Consider the following 25,021-nt stretch of genomic DNA (forward strand, 5'->3'; position numbering starts at 1 on the left):
ACTAGAAACTCCCTCCTTGCCATACAAGTGAGGTTTCGGAATTTGGTCTGTACATTTTCATAGTTTGTAGGCTACTTGAGAGCACTGAACAGTAGGCTACTTGAGAGAACATTCTTCACGGAATAAGGTGAGCGAGAGGAAAGCAACGACGTAGACAAGCTGTTTTTTTGCGGGTGGGTGGAAGACGGCATCCGGCCTCCGAGGAAGCACCGAGCGAGGTCTGGAAGTCGGGTCGAACAACGTTAATCGTTTCTGGTAAGTGGCCAACTGTTTTGACTCCACTCTGTACAGTTTACAAGCACTGTCCATCAGAATTGCTTCTGTGTAACATATATATGTATATAATGTTGCCAGAGCCCAATGTTGCGCTTCGTCGCCACAAACTGGTGTTGTTGAACTGAACAACTATTTTACATTTTCTATACGTTGTTGTCAAAATTAAACTGTTTCTGTGATTGTTTCAACAATCCACCTATAACGGCTAAAGCACCAATTCCCGTCGGGTGTAGCGAAACACCCCCGTGAGTGTTTGTTTACAATGGGCGAGACAAGTTTATGTTTATCTAAATAAGTTTCATCTTGGAGCCTAGGTACATATTTACCCTTTACGTACGCACACACGTTTGATATTGTCAACACCTTTATGTCAACACCACATAGCCAACAGTTAGGCCTATGCTATGCATAAAAAAGTGCATATGCTACAGTTGAGTGACCTACAGTAGAAAATGTTGAAAATACAATGCGCAGACCGTGCCAGTAGGCTGCATGTCATCACATTTCACACAAAGGCTCGCTCCAGCTAATGTTCTGGCGTCGTTTTGAAACTCCGTTTCTGAAGGGTTATGCATTTTCATAACGGTCCATTGAACACACAAAGCTGCGTGCGTACCTAGGCGCCTATGCGTCAGATCTGCCTGCTTGGAGTGCGTGTGTCTATGGTGATGATGATGATGATGGTGGTGGTATCAATACTGGCACACAGAAGTCTCTAATCTAAGAGTAACAGCCTGTGTCCCAGACAGCCCAGGGTAACAATAACACCACCACCATTGTATAATTGGTGGAAGTGGATCAGCTCAAACATGGCCTGTGTTGTTTGAGTCAGATTTCCCTCATACAGCTACAGTGCGATAACACTGGCAGCACATACTCCCGATGCTTGTGAAGAATGAAAGTGGTTGATGTCGCTTGGAAGGAGAGACAGAGCGAGAGAGAGAGATCACAGGAGGTTAATAACCTCCTAAGTCTTATTTGTAAGTCGCTCTGGATAAGGCTTGGCCTGTGTGTGTGTGTGTGTGTGTGTGTGTGTGTGTGTGTGTGTGTGTGTGTGTGTTTGTCAAGCCGTATTTGCATAGATCTAGAGCTTTGCTAGCTTATTGCTCCTGGCGTTTTTTGTTGCTGCCTTTATTGTCCCTGATTCGGAGGAAAGATACTCTCCATCTAAACTCCCTGTGTGTGTGCGCGTGTTGTTCAGGTTACCTCTCCCAGAGCTTGCCTGCAGCTACATTGACCCACATCAGCAGGATCCAGGCTATTCTTTGTGAAACCAATCTCCCAGGAGAGGCTAATTATACTGACCCAACCCCCCCCCCCCCCTTTCTTTCTTTTTGTGTTACATTGAGTTCACTGAGAGTTTTACCCTGTTCATAACACAATGCTACATGACCTTCATATTGATCAGCCTCAGGATGGGTCAGTGAATTGATCATACTGAAGCTGCTCTATGAGGTGTGTGTGTGTGTGTGTGTGTGTGTGTGTGTGTGTGTGTGTGTGTGTGTGTGTGTGTGTGTGTGTGTGTGTGTGTGTGTGTGTGTGTGTGTGTGTGTGTGTGTGTGTGTGTTCTGTCCAGTCCAGTCCAGTCCAGCACCTGGTTGTTAGATGTGTCCTATATGTCCCTTTTCCATGTGACATCAGACACCGTTATGATTTGGGAGATGTGATTAGAAACAGTCTCAGTGTCTGTGTTTCCGTCCTGATCCCTCCACCCTTCATAGAACATTTATGTTTAGACATTTCAATTGTCCTTAAAGTGCTTCAAGCTTAGTGCTGTGTGTGTGTGTGTGTGTCATGGTAAGACACACACTCATTAGCTTGTGTCCAATTGGTGGATTGTGTTGATTTATTGGCACAGGATATCACACAGCAGCACCACAACACCGTCAGCTCCAACTCTGTCTGTTGCCATCTCGCTTTCTCAGTGCCAACCACTCACTCGCCTCCTTTGACACCAGACTCCCCCTCTCTCCCCCTCTCTCTCCCTCTCTCTCCCTCTCTCTCTTAAGCTGTGCCATCCTCTCCTCTCTCCGTCTGTCTTTGTAAATGTGCCTCTGTGAGTCCTACTCTCCTGGGCCCTTTGCTAAACCCGGTGTCTCGTCTGTCTGTCTGTCTGTCTGTCTGTCTGTCTGTCTGTTTATACTAGTATATATTTATATGGATGTATTCACATGGAAATCAGCAGACTGAGCCCCATAGGACGCAGCCTTGGGGAGTCAGGAGCGGGAGAGGGGACAGACTGGGGATGAGGTCTCCTTACATGAACTACCTACCATAGTTTACCCTAACCCTGATTAAAGCTCTCTCGTTGAGTTCATTAAGCTTTACGGAGATAATGTACTTGTCATGGTTGGGTCAGATTAGATTTATGTAATACAGCCTAGTGGGCCCTGAGTAGACAGACGGTGAAAGACCTTGGGGTGGAAGAATGTGGTGTACACACACACACACACACACACACACACAAATACGCACACACACACACACCCACACGTGATATTATGTTCAGTATACTCAGAAAGTTAGTGTGCGGAAAGAGAGGAATATCCCAGAATCCTCTACATCTGACAGGCGTTAGTGATGATCAGCCATGAAAACACTGTTGCCATTGACAACAGGACCAGGAGCTATCTCTCTCTCTCTCCTCTGTGTGTGTCTCTCTCTCTGTCAGCAGCAGAGGCTCTTGTTCGTGTGTTATTATCACATCAGTGTCTTGAGACCTTGCTCTGTGGTTACGTAACTCCATCTTGAGAAATGCCTCATTGATTAGGCCTCGGAGTTGCAGTACAGACAGCGCCCATAGCTATGTCTGCGGACATGTGTGTGTGTGAGTGTGACAACTAGAAATAGATGGAGTGATACACGCTTGCGATCATTTTAGTCTTCTCACACTGTAGGCTGAAGGGAGTTGGGGCACCAAACAAACTCCTCCCCTCTCCCCCTCTGTTTTGTCAACGAGGGGTTAAAATAATTTCCTGGACGTGTGGAATGTGACAGTCGGATGATCATTAGGTGCAATCGGATGCTTTTCCTGAGTTTTCTGTTTATGAGGGAAGGAGGACAGAGAAGAGAGGAAGGGGGAGGCGGTCTGATAAAGAAACACAGTCGCCATCCGTCATCTGATTGGGTGGATCTTTGGGACAGTCCGGGGCTATTGGGTGTATTTTGGGTCGAGTAGTAATTATGTTTTTTTGGGGTAGGCTAATTGTAGCCTTCATAATGAGTATAATTAGTGTAGCTTGAGTGTGTCACACTCCCACACAGACACAGCAGAGAGGTCTGGAATAGAGCATGACAGGGACAGACCTAGAGCTGGAGGAAAGAACAACTCTGGGGAAGTTTCCCAAACACAGATTAAGCTAAACCCTGGAGTTAATCAAACACTCAATGAAGAATCTTCATTGAAGATGCATTTTACTGTACGATTAGGCTTAATATGGGTCCAGGAAACCTGGAGTGCAATGAGTAACCGTGACTAAAGACATATGGGGCCAGTTTCCCAGACACAGATTAAGCCTAGTCGTGGACCAAATAACGTTTTTCGAAATAAAATCTCCATTGACGATGCATTTTAGTCTAGGATTAGGCTTAATCTGTTTCTGGGAAACCAGCCCTAAAACTAATTTTAGTATCCAGAGCATACAGCTAGGCTTTAGCTAACACAACAGCTGTGTGTAGTACAACCCCTGCTGTGTGTGTCTGTGTGTGTCTGTGTGTGTCTGTGTGTGTCTGTGTGTGTCTGTGTGTGTCTCTGTGTGTTCCCATTGGGAACTACAGGTGCGAAACTCTGACAACTGTTGTCCACTGTGTCCAGTTATTTTCCCAGGCCAGCTTTACACTCCCAGGCCAGCTTACCCCCTCTCATCCTTTCCCCACTACATGGTTGAGTGAATCGCATCACGGGGTGGGATTGAAGGGTGGGGGGGTGTGTGTGTGTGGGGGGGGGGGGGGGTGTGTGTGTGGGGTGTGTGTAGGGTGTGTGTGTGTGTGGGGTGTGTATGGTGGGTTGGGGGCTGTTAGGGCAGGCACACACTACAAACACACACACCCACACTACAAACACACACAGTCATATGCACACTCACCGATGATGGAAGCTATGTCAGCCATGTAAGGAATGTGGATGAGGGGTGGGCTGGTGCTTGTATGGTGGGGGATCAGTTCTCTCTTTCTCTCTCTCTTTCTCTTTCTCTCTCTCTTTCTTTCTCTCTCTCTCTCTCTCTCTCTCTCTCTCTGTGTGTGGCTACATTGAAAGTGAAACTGATAAGAGGCTTTGAGAGAGCAGTAAACTGCAATCAGGTAATTGATTATGGTGTTATGATATAATATGATAGTCAGGGTGTCGAGAGCCTGTCAGCTCCTTAGTCTGAGTGTCTGATACAATGCTCTCTTCATAGATTTCCCTTCAGAAGTAACACACACACACACACACACACACACACACACACGGCCCATTATAGCAGTGGAGCCACAGCTTCCTTCCTGCTGTTATATAGAGAGAATTGAAGTCGCACAGTAATCAGCCATTTGTATCAGCCTTGTGTGTGTGTGTGTGTGTGTGTGTGTGTGTGTGTGTGTGTGTGTGTGTGTGTGTGTGTGTGTGTGTGTGTGTGTGTGTGTGTGTGTGTGTGTGTATGTGTGTGTGTGTGTGTCTTTTTACACAATGCCAGTCTATTGTTGTTTAACCGTGATGTCAGCTTGTATGAATGCCGTGGTGTCAGAGAAGTTCTGTGGTCTGGGAGGGTAGAGAGGGATACACTTTCCTTCCCTGCAGAGCGTGAGGGGGGGGGGGGGGGGGGAGTAGAGAGATGGAGGGTGAAGGGGGTTGATGTAGAGGGGCCACATGCCCCCCCCTGCACAGTGGTCTGAAGAGAGGCATTGTGGGAACTGGAGCAGCCCTGTTGGACCCAACCCAGACTCTGAGTCACACCACCAGGGTACCATGCACAGACCGGCCCTGTCTGTGTGAGTGTGTGTGTGTGTCTGTGTGTGTGTGTGAGTGCATTTGTCTGTCTTTGTTCTCTCCCTCTCTCTCTCTCTCCCTCTCTCTCTCTCTGGCACAGCAGTGCCCCCTCTCACCCCCTGGGTAAACCGTCCCATCATGCTTTGCCCTGTGGGGGTTGGTTAGATTGGCTGGTAATCTGGAGATTAACGTGTGGCATTGTCAGAGCAGCAGCAGCCAGACGGATTATTCACACACTCACAGACAGAACACGCACACACACACACACACACATTTCATAAATTCACTGATTTAGACACGGGTACATGTCTCCTGACAAACACGCACAGCGATCAGAGGGTGAAAGTGATGGTGGTGTCTGGTTACAGCGTTTCCTGTGATGCTGAAATATTCATGGCTCTAGTCTATGTAGGTACGTGCACACACACTCACACACACTCACTCACACTCACACACACAAACACTCACACACAAACACTCACTCACACACACACACACACACACACACACACACACACACACACACACACACACACACACACACACACACCAAAAGCAGTATCAGGGCCGTGTGGCAAGGGTAATCTGCTCTAACAGACAAGGTGTATTCTCTTGGTGATGACACAGTGACAGTTCTGCACACCCCATCCCATAAAGCACAGCACAGCCTGCCTGTGGAACCTGCAGGGCTTTGAGCTGGCCTGTGCTAGGCTAGGCTAGGCTAACGCTGCCGTGCTCTGGCGCTAAGGGGAAGTCATGGGAACCTTGTTAGCGTCGCAGTCAATAGACTAAATGTAATTAGCCTAGCAGAAGGGATATCACAGGGTAGGAACTACTGTTATGTTAGGTGAACTCGTATCTGTGTGTTTAAGTATGTGTTGCTTTACAGTAGGCTATTGTTTATGTTAGGGCTGCTTGGCTCTGGTCTGTTGTTATAGGGTCTCTGGCTTTGTGTGTGTGGATGTGTGTGTGTGTGTGTGTGTGTGTGTGTCAGGGCTACTAGACACACTTTACTGGCAGTGATTGAAGATAAAGTGAGTCTGCAAAGCAATGATTAACATTGTGATGGCTATCTGCTACATGCAGTGTTAGAGCGATATTGATGGAGGGGGTAGAGGGTCAAGTGTGGTGTGTGTGCGTGCGTGCGTGCGTGTGTGTTACAGGTTCACGGTTAGGGGTTAGTAGCGATGTGGTTGAGTCAGGACTCAAGAGGTGAAACCTGGGAATGCAGAGAGCCAGAGGCGGGAACGGGAACATGGTTCTTCCTGTCCTGCTCTCCCAGTCCCAGGTGTAGTCTGGAATGGCACACCTGGCCCAGGGACAAAGACAGGAAGCTCCTGAGTCACCGTGGCGCTGGCCCAGCAGGAACCAACCAGGGACCGTGGGACACCACTCACGTTGCCATGGGAATGGCCCCTCGGGCAACTCTCGAGTACACACTTGTTCTCCAGGGCTTTAGGGTGGAAGGGTGGACGGGTGCGGTGTGAGAAAGGAGAGGATCAAGGACATAAAAGAGAGAGAAAAGGATAGGAGAGGAAAAGGGCAGAGAAGTGATAAATGATTATTCAAGGAAAAGAAGGATGGAAGGAATTTGATGTCCTTCAAACTGAAAAGTCTGAAATCTATGCTTCCAGAGATCTTTAGCAGTGTTATGCCATGCTGTGTGTGTCTGTGTGTGTCTGTGTGTGTCTGTGTGTGTCTGTGTGTGTGTCTGTGTGTGTGTCTGTGTGTGTCTGTGTGTGTCTGTGTTTGTTTGTTTTCCGTCCACCTAGTAAGTGTGTACTCGTGCTCTCCTATCTCCCTCCTGGAATGTGAAGTACTCCAGCTGTTCCTTATGAGGAGCTGGGGGAGGAAGCGTGTGTTTTGGGACAGACGGACAGATTCCTGCCTGGGTTCCTCTGGCTGGCTGGCTGGCTGTCCGTCTGTCCGTCCGGCGGAGAGCGGAAGCACCTCGTTAGCCCTCGTTAGTGTGGTATGGCTTTAATGGAGGAGAGCGAGAAGTAAACAGTGTCTTTTCACAGCGGGGCACGAGAGGAACAGCCCTGGGAGGACGCGGCCCAGGAACGAGAGGATGGATGTGCTGACAGTTATCGACTTTACTGTCAAGACCACAGAGGCATCGATAACAGCAGCAGTGTGGCCCTCTCCTCTACTTCCTCACACACACACACACACACACACACACACACACACACACACACCCAGGGGGATGGAGGGAGCAGAGAGGAGGGTCTTTCATCTGCTCAAAGAGTAGTTCCAGGCTGCTTGCTGGTTAAATGACTGCTCTCTTTTAGCCCAATGCGACTGTGGCATGTTAAAGGGTTAGTTCTCCCAAATTACCAAATTGTGTGTGTGTATGAGGGGGGGTTGGTCATACCGGAGTCCTGCTCATCTTTCCATTCGACACAGGGATCGTCTCACTGCTCATCCTCTTATCTCTCCTTCACACTGATATACACGGACACACCACATGCCACGCACACGGCAGACACACACACACACACACACACACACTCTCACTCACTTACGTTCCAGTGCAGGCTTTGCTTTTCAACTCCCCTGGCTGCACACAGATAACACTGAAGTATCTTGGCACTAGTTTGTGTGTGTGTGTGTGTGTGTGTGTGTGGGGGGGGGGGGGGGGGTGCCACACGTCATGGCTGTATGATGACACATTTTCCTGTGTTTGTGTTTGTGATGAGGCAGACAGAAGGGGGGACTGTGTGCATGTGTGAGGTTTGTCTGTGTAGAATCTCAGGCCTCTCCCCACTGCAGCACAGTATTCAGCTGTGAGAGCCTGCGCCCTGCTGAACCCAGGCCTAAAAATACACTCCTCTCTCTCTCTCTCCCCCCCTCTCTATCCCTTCCTCCGTCCTACCTACCTTCCCCTCCCACTCTCTCCCACTTGGGCCCTCTCCATCTCTGCCACTTCCTTCTCTCTCCCTATCTCACTCCCACTCACTTGAAATCTCTCTCTCTTTCTCTCCCACTTCTCCCCCTCTCCACTGACAGCAGGATCTGTTGTGAAATGCCACTGAGAGACCAGAGCTGTTTTTGCCCTCTCCTCGCTCCCTCTGTCCTCGCTCCCTCTGTCCTCACTCCATTCTTCTTGCTCTCTCCACCGCTGTAGGACATTTTTGAATATTGAACATTGGTATTTTGGTCTCAGTGTTTGCATAACAGCCTCTAATGGACACACACACACACACTAGCACTGTTATTTCAGATCAGCCCTCAGGGTCAGTCATGCAGAAACTCTTTTAGTTTCTCTCACTGAGAGGTGTGTGTGTGTGTGTGTGTGTGTGTGTGTGTGTGTGTGTGGCCCTGATCCAGTCAACTCATGTGATGAATGTCTTGCAGCAGCTCCATTTGGTGCTAACACATCCCATTACATCACTCTGAACAGTTGCCCCCGGCAGCACAGATACTTTATGGTTATTGGCTGCAGCAGTCATTACCTCTCAGCGGGTTGGTTGGCTGGTGATTTTGGGATGTCAGGGGGTTGCCATGGATATATGCTGACCTCTTGCCCCTCTTGCCCCTTGTCTGGTTGCAGGTCAAAAGGTTACGTCTCTAGTGGCAGTGCTCCATCTCTGTGTGTGTGTGTGTGTGTGTGTTTCTGTTTCAGTTGGCTGCGTGACATAAGGCTGGGATAGGGGTTGTGGGCCTGGGGGAGGTACTCTGAGATGCCATTGTCTTGGTTGAGGGTAGTGATGTGGAGCGGGTCAGAGATGCTTGGTGAATGATGTCGTCTCTTGACCTTCATGGCCTTTTGTTCTTGTCGACTTTGAGCCGATGTATGTGAGGGCTTTGCTTGGTAAGGCACACCTGCAATATGAGGTAACCCCTCTGGCTGTGTGTGTGTGTGGTATGGTGTGGTATGGTATGGTATGGTGATCTCCAGGTGGCTGTGGCGGTTGCTGTGATCTCTATATCATAGGGGTGATGTCAGGGAGCCCAGGGCGAAGCATGGCCCATAACTCACCTCTGTGTACAACTGAGACAGGACAGGCAGGACAGGCAGGACAGGCAGGCAGACAGACAGACAGACAGACAGCAGGCCAGGAGGAGTGTGTCTGCAGGAGCTTTGACTGTTGCTCCTAGGGCCTCAGGACAGGCTGGGAGAAAGAGCCTCACTCCATTCATGTTGGTCAGATTGTGTACTATACATACCTACATACCTACATACATACATGCACATAGGCTATACAAGGCTCTGAACTCATGCTTCATTTCATTGTGAGATATGTGGCTAAATCAGTGGACACTGTTGTTGATTAGTAAGATGATACAGTGATGTGCATGTGAATTAATTTGAGCGGCTATATAAATGAATTGACATGTGTTTTCGTGTCAGATGAGGCAATCACAGGTCTTTGTTAATTACAGTACAGCTCTGTCTCTCTCAGTCCTTGTTCCTCAGCTAACACAGGACATGCCTTGAGTTACCCTGGTGATTTCATGCCTCCTAGACAAACACAAAGACACCATTCTGCTCTGCTCCTCTAAATGTGCTCAATTTCTTCTCTCTCTCTCTCACACACACACACACACACACACACACACACACACACACACCCACAGATTCAAATATATTTCAAAGATTGAAATCTCTCCTGACTTTAGTTTCCTCCTTTTTTTACAATGAAGCTCTTTCTTATTCTCTTGTTTGTGACTTGATGCCCTGAGTGACACTCGAGGGAAGGGAGCAGCCAGAGAGAACTCTGGGATAGATTAGACCTCCTAATCTGGTAAAAACAGAGGATAGGCTCTGGGGCCTTGGTTGCCATGGTGACGAGTGAGGATTTCAGTGTCGAGAGAGACAAAGAGATAGAAAAGTTGCTGTGCTGGTATCCAGTCCTAAGACGGGCGTTCCTATCTGCAGTTCGAAGCCTTACCGGATCTTACTTTACATGATTGTTGTCAGTTGCCACAATGACGTGTGTGTGTGTGTGTGTGCGTGCATGCGTGTGTGCATGTGGGCGCGGGCGTGCTAGTCTTAATTAGGCCTAGTCGCCTGCCGTCTCTCCCATGCCTGCCCTTTGAAGTCTGGTCCTCGTCACTGAGCTCTCTGGACTACCCACCATGCACTAGGAGACCCCCAGGTGGGCGGGCTGATGGGATAGTGGTATTGGGGGCGGTGTGAGAGAGATCTGAGGAAACGCTCAGTAACTGGTTTGGGGGTTTGGGTTTGGAATGTGGGTCAGGACTTCAGTGTGTGAGTGTGTGGTATTCACAGTGCACACGGGAGTGTGTGTGTGTGTTTTTATTAATTGAGTGATGATGATGATGAGATGGGGAGAGGGGGGGGTGCTAGCCTGTCAGTCAGTGTTGGATTGTGTTTGATGGTGAATTCTCTGTGCTTTCCCCTCTACATCATTCAGATCTGCCAGATGCTGTACCCCCCCCAAGCCCCCTCCACCCGGCCCCCCAGCGTTGTCACATGAGCACTCTTTGTTTTGGTGTGGCTCAGAGATAATACCCGTCTCTGTTACACCCCTCAGTGTGTGAGACAAAGACTGCTTATCTCACACACAGTGTGTGTGTGTGTGTGTGTGTGTGTGTGTGTGTGTGTGTGTGTGTGTGTACGTACCAGACTGGCAGCTATGTAAAAGGAAGACCCCTATTTATCTTTAGATTTTACGAGTAGAATTTACAGGCTTGTTAAAATGTAACTGGTAGACAAATGAGAGGGAGAGAGTTTTATTTCCCAATATAAAAGAGAGAGCGCTTTCTCCTTTTGCTGACATTGGACTCTCTGGACCACTTCCAGTGGGAATGGCTAATCTAGTAACTTTATATCTGTGCTCTCCAGTGTGGCGGACAGGGAGCTGCTCTAGTTTGTGTGATCTATGTGGAGATAAGGCCAGCAGCATGACACACTTCCACTGAGCAAGTGGGCCAAAGACATATAGAAAAGTGCCCATTCACACACACACACACACACACACACACACACACACAGATAGCAGGGGGCGGCTGTTGTTTCCTTGGCTCTCACCTGTCAACTAATAAGTCTCATATTTCCCTGGCAGTTCACTTTGCCTATGCAGCTCTGTGTGTGTTTGTGTGTTTGTGTTTGTGTGTCTGTGTCTGTGTGCGTGTGCGCGTGCGCGTGCGCGTGTGTGTGTTTCACTCCTCCTCTCAGCACAGCAGCAGAAGCATAACCTTGGTCTCAGCAACTCGGGCCTAGCCTCCTCCACAGCCTGCCCACTTTCCTAACCCTTCTGCCCATGTCCATATCAATATACTGCAGTGTTCCCTCTCTGGTACATGAACAAGAACTTCAGACAAAGTTTGTTTGTTGTGTATTCCTGATGAAGACCACGAGTATTGCTGATAAGATAAATAGAACATGTTCTGTTGGAAGATCCTATTAGTAGACACAGAACAAACACAGACCTCTCTCTCTCTCTGTCTCTCTAAGACACTTTATTTATTTTTGTATTTTCTCTCTCTGTCTCCCCTTTACTTTAACCATTTACATCTCTCTCTTTACCTCTGCATTTTTGCTGTGCTGTAACACACACACACACACACACACACACACTAGCTGCGTTTTAATGAGATAAACTCCAGCTGAGATGAGAAGAGAACCAGGTCGTATCCTGCGCAACACACACACACACACACACGCACGCACACACACAAACCTGACATCAAAGCGTCATTGCCTGCTACAGGCAAGTGAGGGGAAAGGGCATGTGGTGACTTAGGTTGAACCCCCCCCACACACACACACACACACACACACACAAACACACACTCTGGATTGTCACCCTCTGTCAGGGTGGAATTGGCAGCCTAGTGGTCCACTGGTGGGGGATGTGTGCGTGTGTGTGTGTGTGTGTGTGTGGTTCACGGTGGTGGGGGTTGGGTACTAGTCTGGATGGCACTCACAAATCCACACAGTCATTGATTGAATGATTCCAGGGATTCCAGCGATGCAGCAAGTGTCATGAGTGAGGAATGACTGCTGAAGTGGAGGGATGACAGACATGTTTGTGTGGGTGGATGGGTGTGCATGATTCCTCTACCATAATCCTTAGGTGTGGCTTAACCCTTGCCTCTTTGGCCAGACTGACTGTGTGTACATGGAGCTAAAGATCTGAGAGAGAGAGAGGGGGGGGGGGGGGATCATAATTCTATAGAATGGAGGGAGGGACATACAGTACATATCTGGTCCTGTTTTCCAGGTGTAGTTGTCGGGCACTGTTAGAGAGTGTGTTTTCATAATGTTGCCCAACTATGCCACTCCCTCCCCGGCTGACTGGCTGGCAGCATGGGAAGTGTGTGTGTGTGTGCGTGTGTGCGTGCGTGTGTGCGTGCGTGTGTGTGTGTGTGTGTGCGTGCTGACACAGCAGTAAGCCAGGTCACAGGAAACACCTGCCTCAGCCCAGTTTCCCTGCTCATTGTGTTGCCGCGGTAACGCCCCTTGGGTGAGCGGGATCCCTCTACTAGCCAACCTGCGCCATCCCGGACTGGACACAGTGTACTGAGCACAGCGATAAAGCAACCACCTCACACACACACACACACACACACACACCATCTACACCATGCGCTGTACAGAAAATACATTTAGGTATTCACATACAAGACACACACACACCATGTCTTACACAAGACACAGAGAGAAACACTCTCTCCATCCATCCATCCCTCCATCCCAGGAGGTAGTGTTGTTGCTATGGAATGTGGCCAGCTCTTTCAGTCCGCTGGCCTTTTCACCTTCCATCACACTCCAGCCTGTCTCAGCCAATCACTGCAGCCACTGGCCCAGTTCTGTCATCGCAGACCCGACCAATCACACCATAGGGACCGACCGTGGCTGATCTCTGAAGTATGGACAGTCTGAGGACAGTGTGAGACAGACAGGCAGACAGGCAGGCAAAGACAGACAGAGAGACAGACAGGCAGGCAGACAAACATGCACACTGTGAAGGATTGTGATGTTTTTGTTTTGTTTTTATAAAGTTATTTATAAAAAATTGGGGCAGTCCCACTCTTATATGTTTTTAATTTTTTATTGGATAGAGATAGTGAAGAGAGACAGGAACGTAAGGAGGAGAGGGTCTGTCAGCAGGGCCGGATTCAAACCCATGTGGACATGGGCATGTGTGTGCACTGTAGGCCATGGTGCTGGACCACTGGACCACCCCAGGCCACAGGGGTTGTGATTTTGAACATGAGGTCTCCTTTAGATCTCTTTTAGATTATGTCTCAAATAAGGTTGTCAGTACTTTTATCCACTTGAGTAGCTTAATAATCGTGTGTGTGTGTGTTGTGTTGTGTTGTGTTTCTGCCTGTAATTGAGGTACACAGTATTCATGTTTTGATTTGTTTTATTCATGCTTTATTCATGCTTTATTAACGCTCTAGCAGGGTGCTGATGTGCAGTGACTGCAGTATTCCACTGCTCATGAATATTAGATTAAAGGGAGCTTTATTTTATTTATGACTGAGTCTATTTTTGCTCCTTCAGTAAAGAGGTTTCCAATGGTCTCAGACTGTGCTTAGTGATTTAGACCAGAGAAACAGAAACACACACACACACACACACACACACACACACACACACACACACACACGTGTACAATGCTTACACTCACACGTGTGCCCTTGACTTGCACACACGACTCTTTGACGATTGAAAAATGGGTATCGCCCTGCCTGTGTGTATGCTCACAGCAGGTCTGTGGGTGTGGGTGTGTGGGTGTGTGTGTGGGTGTTAGTCCATAAGCCCATTGATGCTGACCTCTGCCCTGTGCGTCCTCCAGGCCGCGCCCTGCCCTGTGATGGAGAAGATGAAGAGGTTTAAGCGGCGTCTGTCTCTGACGCTGCGCTCCAGCCACACCATAGACGAGTCCCTGTCTGAGCTGGCTGAACAGATGACCATCGAGGACAGCAGCAGTAAGGACAACGGTCAGTCCTCAGGGGGATGCTGGTCTGATTTAGTTAGGAACATGTGGGGTTTGCATCACACTCACACTAACACAACACACACACACACACACTCCAGAGCACTTGAAGTCCCACTGATAGGAGTCTGATACAAAGTGGTGTGACTGTTGATGGGACCTTGATGGAATGCCAAAATCGTAAGGATACAGTACTTGTAGCCAGTACACACACGCACGCACGCACGCACGTACGCACACACACACTCCAGTGTCCTTTGGTTGTCCTGGGGTAATGTTTGCTGCCACTGTCAGCAATGTGTGTACTAACTGGCATTTCAGTGATTGGATACTGTGATTAATGAGGTTTTAAAGGACTGGACTGCCTACGGGAGGGAGAGGGAGAGAGAGAGAACGAAAAATGGAGAGAATGTGGTGGATCGTTTCAGAGCAGAAGCATCAGTATGTGAATAAGTGTCAGAGAGCAGCACTTATGTAACAATAGCAGCAGCAGCATGGATGGATGGCCTCTCACTTGGAGAGCCTTACATACACACACACACTGCAGCGGAGATGACAGGTGGCACTGACAGCAGTGTGTGTGGGCACAGGTGAAAATGATAGCAGGGAGAGAAATGGATTACACACACACACACACACACACACACACACACACACAGTATGAGTAAGTATGAGACCAAAATCCTCTGATCTTGAAGTTGCATAAGTTTTGACACGAATCCAATCTCCTTTTTCATATTGAATAGAACAACACATTGCAGAACTGTGGTTATTTCCGCTACTACGTCACAGATCCATGCTGGCTCCACTCACACACAAACCAAGTCATTGATTGTAGACCCAGGACTTAATGGATGGTTGGCCGGTTGGCCGACAGATTGATTGATAGACATATTGACTAATGGACTAATAGATTTTCTGGTTGCAGAGCCAATCGTGCGTAATGGGCGGCCCCCCACCTCCCACAGTATGCACTCGTTCCTGCACCAGTACACCGGCTCCTTCAAGAAGCCCCCCCTCCGCAGGCCACACAGTGTCATCGGGGGCAGCCTGGGCTCCTTCATGGCCATGCCTCGCAACGGCAGCCGCCTGGGTGAGTCGCACACACACACACACACACACACACACACACACACACAAACAAACTCACACATTCACCAACGTCACTCAAGCTTATAAAACACATGCTCAGGTCACACTCACTCTCACACCACTAACACCGCCACAAACCGCCTGCCCTCCCTCCCTGCCTCCCAGCCATGCCAGGGTGAGTTGTCGTGGAGACGGGCATGCCCCTGCATGTGCATACGCACCAGGAAGTGAGCGACAGAGCAGATGGTGACCGTGAACAAACAGGAAGTGTGTCATAGCCTCTGAGAGTTCTGTCCTGACACGACGTGACTCCTTCTTCGCACCCAACACGAACGCCCAGACTCTCTCTCTTTCCTCTACTTCACCCTCCATCCTGTGGCATTCTGTGAATGAGTCACACATGCTCCTACACACTTAACTGTATATGTATGAATGGATCTAAGTGATAGTCTGTGTGCAATAATGTGATTCATACTTCTGTGTGAATAGATGATTCGGGTGCGCTCAGGTCACCTGTGTGGTCACCATAGCGATTTGGCTGTTCCAATGTTAGCAGAGGGGCTATTATGGCACTGAAGTAGAACACACTGTGACTCTCTGTTCTATACGCCCTTTCAGCTTCGAGAGGAGAGCAGAGAGAGAAACAAAGACAGTGGGTTTATAGGCGGGGGGGGAGAGAGGGGGGGGGGGGGGAGAGAGAGAGAGAGGGGGAGGAGGGAGAGAGAGAGGGGGGGGGAGTGAGAGGGGGGGAGGAGGGAGAAAGAGAGGGAGAGAGAGAGAGAGAGAGAGAGAGAGGGGGAGGGAGAGAGAGAGAAAGGGGGAGAGGGGGGAGAGAGAGAGAGGGGGGAAGTAGAGGCAGGTGAAGATGGCAGTTGAGTACAGTACTGTATGATGAGAGACTTCAGTGTTGAAAGGTGCTGACACACTGATGACAGAGGAACTCTGCGCACTGCACTCTCAAACACAGTGTGTGTGTGTGTGTGTGTGTGTGGGGAGGGGGGGAAACCCCCCTACTGTGCGGTAGAGTCACTAGGTTTATGGCCCTGGAGGAAGTAGGGCTGGTTTAAGTGTGTAATCTTTGGCCTCCTGGGTTACTGGGGAGAAAGGGGGGGGGGGGGTGCAGGTAGTAAACTCTCAGTCTGTCTCACTCTTTTTAGGTCTCTCTCTCCCCGGTTCTGATTTCAACTTTGTTTGGACCCGATGCTGTGCTCTCATAGTCGCCACAGCCATTCCCTGTCATGTTAATCGGATGGAACAATATGAATATGATTTGACGGGTATTGAAATGTGAAGAACTGAGCGCGTTACGTTATTCTCGCCTGTAACTTCCTCCTCCTCAGACATCGTCCATGAGAATCTGAAGATGGGCTCTGATGGGGAGAGTGACCAGGCGTCCGGGACGTCCTCGGACGAGGTGCAGTCTCCCACGGGGGTGTGCCTGAGGAACAGGGTTCAGCGCCGCATCTCCATGGAGGTAAGACGACAGGCGCACACACGCACACACACACACAAACACCCTAACCCCTCCTTCACTCCTCAACCAAACCAAAGCCCTGTCCCTGTCACCCTGACTCATCCTCTGCCCTCTCTATGGGAACCACCCACACACACACACCTTGCTCTCCCCCTCTCTCTCCTCTCCTCCCCCCTCTCCCCCTCTCGTCTTCCCCTAGGCCAGGGTGGGGGAGAGATAAGCACTCTTAAGAGGCTTTCACTGTCTGTGTGTGATACAACACTGATATGATCCCTGTTCCCCAAGGACCTGGGGGCGGGGGGCGGGGGGGATAGAGATGGAGTGAAAGTGTCAGGCCTGTAAAAGTAAGGCTCTCCTCACTGGCTGACTGACTGGGTGGCTGGCTGGGTGGCTGGCTGGCTGGCTGGCTGGCTGGCTGGCTGACTGACTGGCTGACTGACTGACTGACTGACGGACTTCTTTGGGAATGTTGGGATGCGGCAGTAATCTCCGACACGCATGGCTTCCAACTGCTGAGAATCCGAACAATCCCCCCGCCCGGCAGCATGGAATGTCCACATTCCTGAGAGCAACTTCGGCCCGGGACGGAGAGAGAGAGCTGCTCCATGTAGCTCAGCGAGGACCGTGGGGATTAGGGCTGAAGGCTCAGGCTTGTCTTCTCTTCCTCTTCCTCTGCCCCCCCCCCTACCCTCCCCCCCCCCCCTCTGAGCTGGCTGCTCTTTTCTGTGTGTCCTGGAGCTCTGAGAATGGTGGATTACATCTAGCCCAGATGTCCACAGATGACAGTTAGAACTCATTGAGCGATACTGTTAATCCATTGAGTGAGAGATATGTATGTTATAAGACCTGCGGAAGTTAATGTTACTGGTGTTTTCCATGGAGTTACCCTATTAGCACCATGTCAGTGAAAGGAGGAACGCTGCCCTGAGTTTAGTGACACTATGCCCCCTGGTGGTTGGACTGTGGTAGTGTTAGCACACGACTGAACCTCTCTCAGTACCTGACTCTACCTGTATCTGAGTATGGTGGTGTCACATACACACACACACACACACACACACACACACACCTTGACCCAAATGTCCTTGATGCTGCTGATTGTTTATCTTGTTAGTCTGAGCATAGAAGGAGAGGTGCTCCAACTTTAGATGATAATCAGACAGCAGCCAAACACACACACACACACACACACACACACACGCAGACACCTAATCTCTGTTACCTGATCAGATATGGGCGTATATCCTGCTCTCCTTTTTGCTCCTTTTGATGCAAAGTGTTTATCTGCTTACTAAGCTGTGACAATACACTGATTCATATCAGTATGGAGGTCAGTGACACGAGATACGCAGCACTCTATTCTCATCTGTTTCTACCACCAAGGCACTGCACACCTCTATTTCGGGTTCCATCTTTGTGTCTGTTTGTGTGTCAAGGGTGCGTGTGTGAGGATACATACCCCCTTGTTTGCTTGCCTGTGTTTGTGTGTCTGTATCTGTGTCAGTTTTGTTGTGCGTGTGTGCTGGTTATGTTTCCTCCGTAGGTCTAATGAGGTGTTGTTGTTCAGTCACGTTCATGTGAATGTATGGGATTATTTGTAAACACAGAAAACACATTATTGTCTCTCCCTCCCTCCCTCTCTGTCTCCTTCTCTCTCTTCTTCTCTCTCTTTCTCCCTCCCTCCCTCTCTCCCTCTCTGTCTCCCTCTCTCTCTTCTTCTCTCTCTCTTCTCTCTCTCTCTCTCTCTCTCTCTCTCTCTCTCTCCCTCTTGGGTGAGGAGGTGTGGGAGGAGATGAGAGAGTTATTTCAGAGAGAGTGTGGGTGTAGTCATGGTTATGCGTGTACATCTTTTATGCTTATTTCTCATGGTTCCCGCACACAAGCACTTCTCTGTACTTCATTTCACTAGAACACGACGTACACGGGCTCTCTCTAACCCAGCAGGATGTGTGTGTGTGTGTGTGTGTGTGTGTGTAGGATCTGAACAAGCGTCTGTCCCTGCCCGCTGATATCCGTATCCCTGACGGTTACCTGGAGAAGCTGCAGCTGAGCAGCCCCACCTTTGACCAGCCCCTCAGCCGCCGCTCACGCAGAGCCTCACTGGTAAGTGCGTGTGTGTGTGTGTGTGAAGATATTGCATTATTTCCCTACACTGTGCTCACTCCTCACATTCCAGCTGCCACCCTCCCCACTGTTGTCTCCATGGCAACCGACGTGGTGTGAGACTGGAGAATGACTTGGGCTAATCTTGAGTAGCGAACGCACCCCATACACACACACACACACACACACACACACACCTGGGCATTAACCACTATGATACTGACACCATAACGCACTCTCTCTCTCTCTCTCTCTTTCTTTCAATATACACCATAACTCTGTCTCTTTCAATATTCCTCCCTCTCTTTCTCTCTATCTCTCTTTCTCTTCAGTCGGAGATTGGTTTTGGGAAGCTGGAGACCTACATAAAACTGGACAAACTGGGAGAGGTCAGTATTACAATATTAATATACAGGAATAAACATTTTCACTGTCAGTTGTAAACAACACAGAGGCATGTTAGGACAGAGGCCTGGGCTTTCACCAGCGGTCCCAAATGTTTCGATAGTCACCTCACCTCACCTCAACATTTTCAAAATGAAACCCGTGACAACGAAGTCTGTTGTGTTTCCTGCAGGGGACCTATGCTACCGTGTTTAAGGGACGCAGTAAGCTGACCGACAACCTGGTGGCGCTGAAGGAGATTCGACTGGAGCACGAGGAGGGAGCGCCCTGCACCGCCATCCGAGAGGGTGAGGCAACATACTTTCTCTCTCCGCTCTCTCTCTCTATCACCCCGTCTCAACCCTTCTTTATCCACTCCCTCATCCTCTTTGCGTTAACATCAGTCAGTCCAATCCTGCTACAACCTAATCCTCTCTCTCTCTCTCTCTCTCTCTCTCTCTCTCTCTCTCTCTCTAGTGTCATTACTGAAGGACCTGAAGCATGCCAACATTGTGACCTTACATGACATCGTCCACACAGACAAGAGCCTGACACTGGTCTTCGAGTACCTGGTGAGTTGTGGTCTTTGTAGTCCTCTCCCGCATTATTGTTAACCAACGCTCACTGGCGTATGGCCCCAGATGTCCTCACATTTGTAGTCCTCGTGTGTGCATTGTTGCTTGCACTTCCTGTTTTGTCTGACTGCGCCTACCTCACTTCCTGTGCAGGATAAGGACCTGAAGCAGTACATGGACGACTGTGGGAATATCATGAGTATGCACAATGTGAAGGTGAGAATGTTGCAGACTTATGGTACGGTATTCATAAAGAAATACTAATTTACCAATATGATCTATTATTGGTTGCCTGGTATAGCGGTTTTCCCGGTATACAAGTGTTTATTTGTGGGGGTTCCAGATCTTCCTGTTCCAGATCTTGCGGGGGCTGGCGTACTGCCACAAACGGAAGGTTCTACACAGAGACCTGAAGCCACAGAACCTGCTCATCAACGAGAGAGGGGAACTCAAACTGGCTGACTTCGGTAAGACTGACCCCAGAACCGTGCAGACGTGTGAGACGTTAAGAGAGATTTTTTTTGTTAATCTGTGTGTGTGTGTGTGTGTGTGTGTGTGTTATCCCAGGCCTAGCCCGGGCTAAGTCTGTCCCCACTAAGACGTACTCTAATGAGGTGGTGACGCTGTGGTATCGGCCCCCTGACGTCCTGCTTGGCTCCTCTGAGTACTCGACACAGATAGACATGTGGTAAGACCCCTACACCCTTACACCCTATGCTCATAGACATGTGGTAAGACCCCTACACCCTTACACCCTATGCCCATAGACGTGTGTTCTACACCCTAGAATTGTACCTTTACAAACTTCTTCACACAGTGTCCTACACACAGACAGACATAATGATGATAGTCCTATGTCACATGCCCCTAGGCCAGGGGTCTTATTTAATGTGATGCCCACCAAGGTTTTTCCTTTTGAAAAATCTATCGATTAGCATTATTAGCAATGCTAGTGGAAGCAAATGTCAGTCACTCTTCTATCAACTTCCACTAGCTTTGCTAACAATGCTAACGGAGAGATTGTGGTTGAGATGTTCATAACTGCTTCAATGATAAATAGATTCAAAACCTGTCTCAGTTAACTGAGTAAACTTTAGCTAAGTCAAAAATAAGGTACACCTCCACAAATAGTATACTATTCTTTAAGCAGCAACATCTATTTGCTAAAATAACTGCTGTTATGTGGATATGACGAGAAGAAATAAATTCGAAAGTTGGTTCAAATAGTGGTTCATGTTTATATTATGAAAGGTATGATCAAGGTATGAAATGATTATGCCATTGTCATAAAAGAAATGCAGGCAACTTGTCAGATGGGCCTAGGCTGTGGTCAATATAGTGCAGTGTAAATTATGCGGCCTTGTTACATTTATCAATTTTTAATGGCAATTTTTTCCGGCACCCCGACCATCCCCCTACCTCAGCCCCGGCAGGCTGCCTTCCCCAACTCCCAGAACTCCCACACAACCAACCATGCATGTTCTCTCTCTGTTTAGGGGTGTGGGGTGTATATTCTATGAGATGGCTGCAGGTCGGCCCCTGTTCCCCGGCTCCACGGTAGAGGATGAGCTACACCTCATATTCAGACTACTGGGTGAGTATCCTGTAGCCTCGGACTACTGTAGCCCACTGCTTAGTGACTGAGCGCCCCCTGGTGTCTGCTAACGGGACAAACACACTCACGAAGCAGAGATCAGTTCTTAGAAAGAGATGGCAATGTTGACAGAACGGTTATATGACTGGTAATTTATTAGCGGGGTGTTAACTCCCCCCCCCCCCCCCCCCCTCCCTCTCTCCCTCCCTCTCTCTCTCTCTCTCGTCCAGGCACGCCAACCGAGGACAACTGGCCCGGTATCCTCTCCATTGAAGAGTTCAAATCCCACAACTTTCCCAAGTACAAGCCCCAGCCGTTCATCAACCACGCACCCAGGTATTGTGTGTGTTCCTGTGTGTGTTCCTGTGTGTGTGCGCCTGTGTGTGTGTGTGTGTGCGCCTGTGTGTGTGTGTGTGTGTGCGCCTGTGTGTGTGTCTGCGCCTGTGTGTGTGTGCCTGTGTGTGTGTGTGCGCCTGTGTGTGTGTGTGCGCCTGTGTGTGTGCGCCTGTGTGTGTGTGCGCCTGTGTGTGTGTGCCTGTGTGTGTGTGCCTGTGTGTGTGTGTGTGTGTGTGTGTGTGTGTGTGTGTGTGTGTGCGTGTACATGTTGATCCATACGGAAATCCTGTGTGGTTTTTTGAGAGGCGACTCTCCACTTCCTTTCTCCAGTGAGCTACAAACTCCCATCAGTCACTAGAGACTGACAGCCTATAATCTCTGACTTCTTTGTCTCTCTCTCTCTCTGCCACTCTTCCTCCCCTAGGTTGGACACTGAAGGCATTGAGCTTGTGTTATCGTTCCTAAGAGTGAGTTTCTTCAAAGTCTGTTGATTTTTTTTTTTTTCTTCAACACTTACATAAATGTCACCAAGCCTATGCCTTCAATTCGACACACTCACATGCAGTACTGACAATGAGCAACAGGGGGCATCGTAGAGTCATCACTGACACAGTATTGCCATACAGTTTCAATTCACACATCATTAATTGGTATGTTACCGCGGTTACGATGTTATGTGAACTGTTGTTTTCCTTTGCTCTCCAGTATGAATCCAAAAAAAGGATCTCAGCAGATGAGGCCATGAAGCAGGCCTACTTCAAGAGCCTTGGGCCACGGGTGCACACACTGCCCGAGAGTAAGTGTCTGCTACCAGGCTGGACGACCAACCAACAGCCCTGGTCTAGTCCACTGACAGGCTTTGAAATATGCTACCAGTTAGAACAGTATATTAGAAATAATGATATACTCTCTTCCCCTCTCCGTTTTTTAGTCATATCCATATTCACTCTGAAGGAGGTGCAGCTGCAGAGAGATCCTGGCTATCGGAATTCCTCATACCCAGAGTCAGGTGTGTATGTACACACACACACACACACACACACACACACACACACACACACAGATGCTTAGACGGGAGATATAGTAATACAACTGCATAACTGTGAGGTTTATTGTGGTCATATCTTAAATGATCCCTCTCTCTCCGGTCATCCCTCCCTCTCTTTCTTTCTCCCCCCCCCTTTCTTTATCTCCGTCCCCCTTCTCTCCAGGTAACAGCAAGAACAGAAGACAGAGCATGCTCTTCTAGGTTCCCTCTGCCAGAGACACAGAGGGAGGAGGTTGTCTCTGTTGCTACAGTATAGTAACTGTCCACCCCCCCCCATACACACACACACACACACACACACGCACACACACACACTCCCCCTTCAGATAAGTAGGAGTAGGTTTGAGCCCCTCCACTCCCTCCCACTCTCGCATGAGCCCCCCTCCCCTAAACAGACCACCCCCCCCCCAACCGCAGCCGTCTCCCCTCGCTCCGTACACAGAGAGCTAGTGACTGGGCTTGAATGGGAGGAGAAGAGGAAGAAGAGACTATGTTTATTTATTTGAAGATTGGGGCGGCGAGGGGGGGCGGGAGGTCATTTTGCTGCTAAACTACTACTGTCTGTATTTAACACGCCGTTTGTGTGTATATGATGTGAACTCAGACGCAATGCACAGCAGGACCGGTCACTACGGTTATTATTGTTGTTATGATTATGGTTATTATGTTTCCACTGATGTTGATGTTGTTTATCATGGCTGTTACCTTTGCTGTTGCTGTTGCTGTGGTTGTTGTTGTTGTTGTTGTTGTTGTGTTCGGAGACTGAATGCCTTTTTAGAGTTTATTTTTTATTTTTTCATCACAAGTATTCTCTCGAGCTTCCTCTGATGGTGTGACTGTATTTGAGACCAGTTGATTCAGACTGGTAGAGGGGTAGGGAGAGAGACTGGGAGGGGGGACACTGCTGGGTCCTCAACTGGAAAGGGTTTCTTCTGGCCTCCTGCAACACCTAGTCTCGCTCCTGTCCTGCCAGAACATTCCAGACCCTCGGAGGGGGTGATGACGGGTTCATGAAGGGGTCGCGAGGGTCAGAAAGCACAGAGTCCAGTCATTGGGAGAGACACAACGACCCTCAGAAACTCTTGGCCAATGGCGTGCCCCTGCCCAACCTGGCTAACCGATGGGACCACAGCAGGGGGAGCTTTTTGGAGGAATTTCCTCTCTGTAGGACATTTCCGGTCCCCTCTCTGGTTGTCATGACAACCGGAAAGCAAGGATTAGGGAGGAGAGAAACACGGGAGAACCACCGGAAGTCATGTGACCTCCCACAGGAACCCAACAGCCTTCTCTCCCTCTTTCCCTCCCTCTCTCTCCCTCCCTCCTTCCTTCTCTCTCCCTCTCCCTCTCTATCTCTCCCCGAGGACCGTCTGGACTTTAGTGCTTGTATGCAAGTTATTTCTCTTCTCTTCTTGCCTTCGGAGATCTGCAATACCAGATTTTGTGCATCATTCAATAACTGTATAAGCAGTGTGTGTAGTTTCTGATTGGCTCTCCTCAGTAGCAGGTCATGGGAGTGAGAGATCGCAACAGCGACTGAACTGAACTTCAGGGGGGCACTTCTCTGACGACGGGTGTTGATATGGAGTTTATCTGACAGTATTAAGAGATCTTTTTCTATGTCGGTTTGATCTTTGACCTCTCCTTGTGAATACGGTGTCAGTGTGGCATGTTTCGGGGGCGGATACAGCTCCGCCTCTCAAAGGAGAAAAAAAAAATCATTGTTTCCACAGTCTTTTTTCCAGCGTTTGTACACATTATGAAAAAAAAAAAAAAAAGATTTCAAATTGAAATTTTAGATTTAACAGGCCGCTGTGTTGTTTTCAACTGACAGTGATGTATATTAATATTGTAATACTGTACTTTTTTCAAGTTTGAGAATGACCTGGGCGTGTCTGAGCTTACTTGTGTGTGCGTGCGTGTGTGTGTCTCTGAGCTTACGTGTGTTTGTTTGTTTATTTGTGAGTGAGTGAGTGTGTGTGTGTGTCTGAGCTTACGTGTGTTTGTTCGTGTGTGTGTGTGTGCGCCTGACGCATTGAATGCCTGCTGCAGTGTGAACTCATCCTCTCTGGAACACTGACATGTGCGATCGACCGCAAGTGAACAGTTGGTGACCGTGTAACTCTTTTTACTGGAACTATTTATTTCTCATAACCATCAAAGTAAAGATTAGTCTGTTTGATAGAGACTTTGTCCTCGTCTTTAATGTCATTCGGTGTAGGAAAGGGGGGATTGGCAGGGGAATGCATCCACACTGA

At 49.0% G+C, this 25,021-nt stretch overlaps 1 protein-coding gene across 1 annotated transcript; it reads left to right on the plus strand.

Moving 5' to 3' along the window:
- The first annotated feature begins 69 nt into the window (after positions 1 to 69).
- On the plus strand, positions 70 to 24,947 carry cdk17 (cyclin dependent kinase 17). Its single transcript, XM_083692440.1, has 17 exons — positions 70 to 255; positions 14,020 to 14,164; positions 15,089 to 15,253; positions 16,593 to 16,726; positions 18,704 to 18,829; positions 19,162 to 19,218; positions 19,407 to 19,521; positions 19,691 to 19,785; positions 19,942 to 20,004; positions 20,132 to 20,255; positions 20,356 to 20,476; positions 21,285 to 21,382; positions 21,613 to 21,718; positions 22,143 to 22,185; positions 22,424 to 22,514; positions 22,650 to 22,727; positions 22,930 to 24,947. Exons 2-17 carry the CDS (start codon positions 14,038 to 14,040, stop codon positions 22,965 to 22,967), a joined length of 1,581 nt encoding a protein of 526 aa, XP_083548566.1. The 5' UTR covers positions 70 to 255; positions 14,020 to 14,037; the 3' UTR covers positions 22,968 to 24,947.
- Positions 24,948 to 25,021: the final 74 nt, after the last annotated feature.

Source organism: Argentina silus (assembly GCF_951799395.1).
Source record: "Argentina silus genome assembly, chromosome: 20".
NCBI classification, from domain to species: Eukaryota; Metazoa; Chordata; class Actinopteri; order Argentiniformes; family Argentinidae; genus Argentina; species Argentina silus.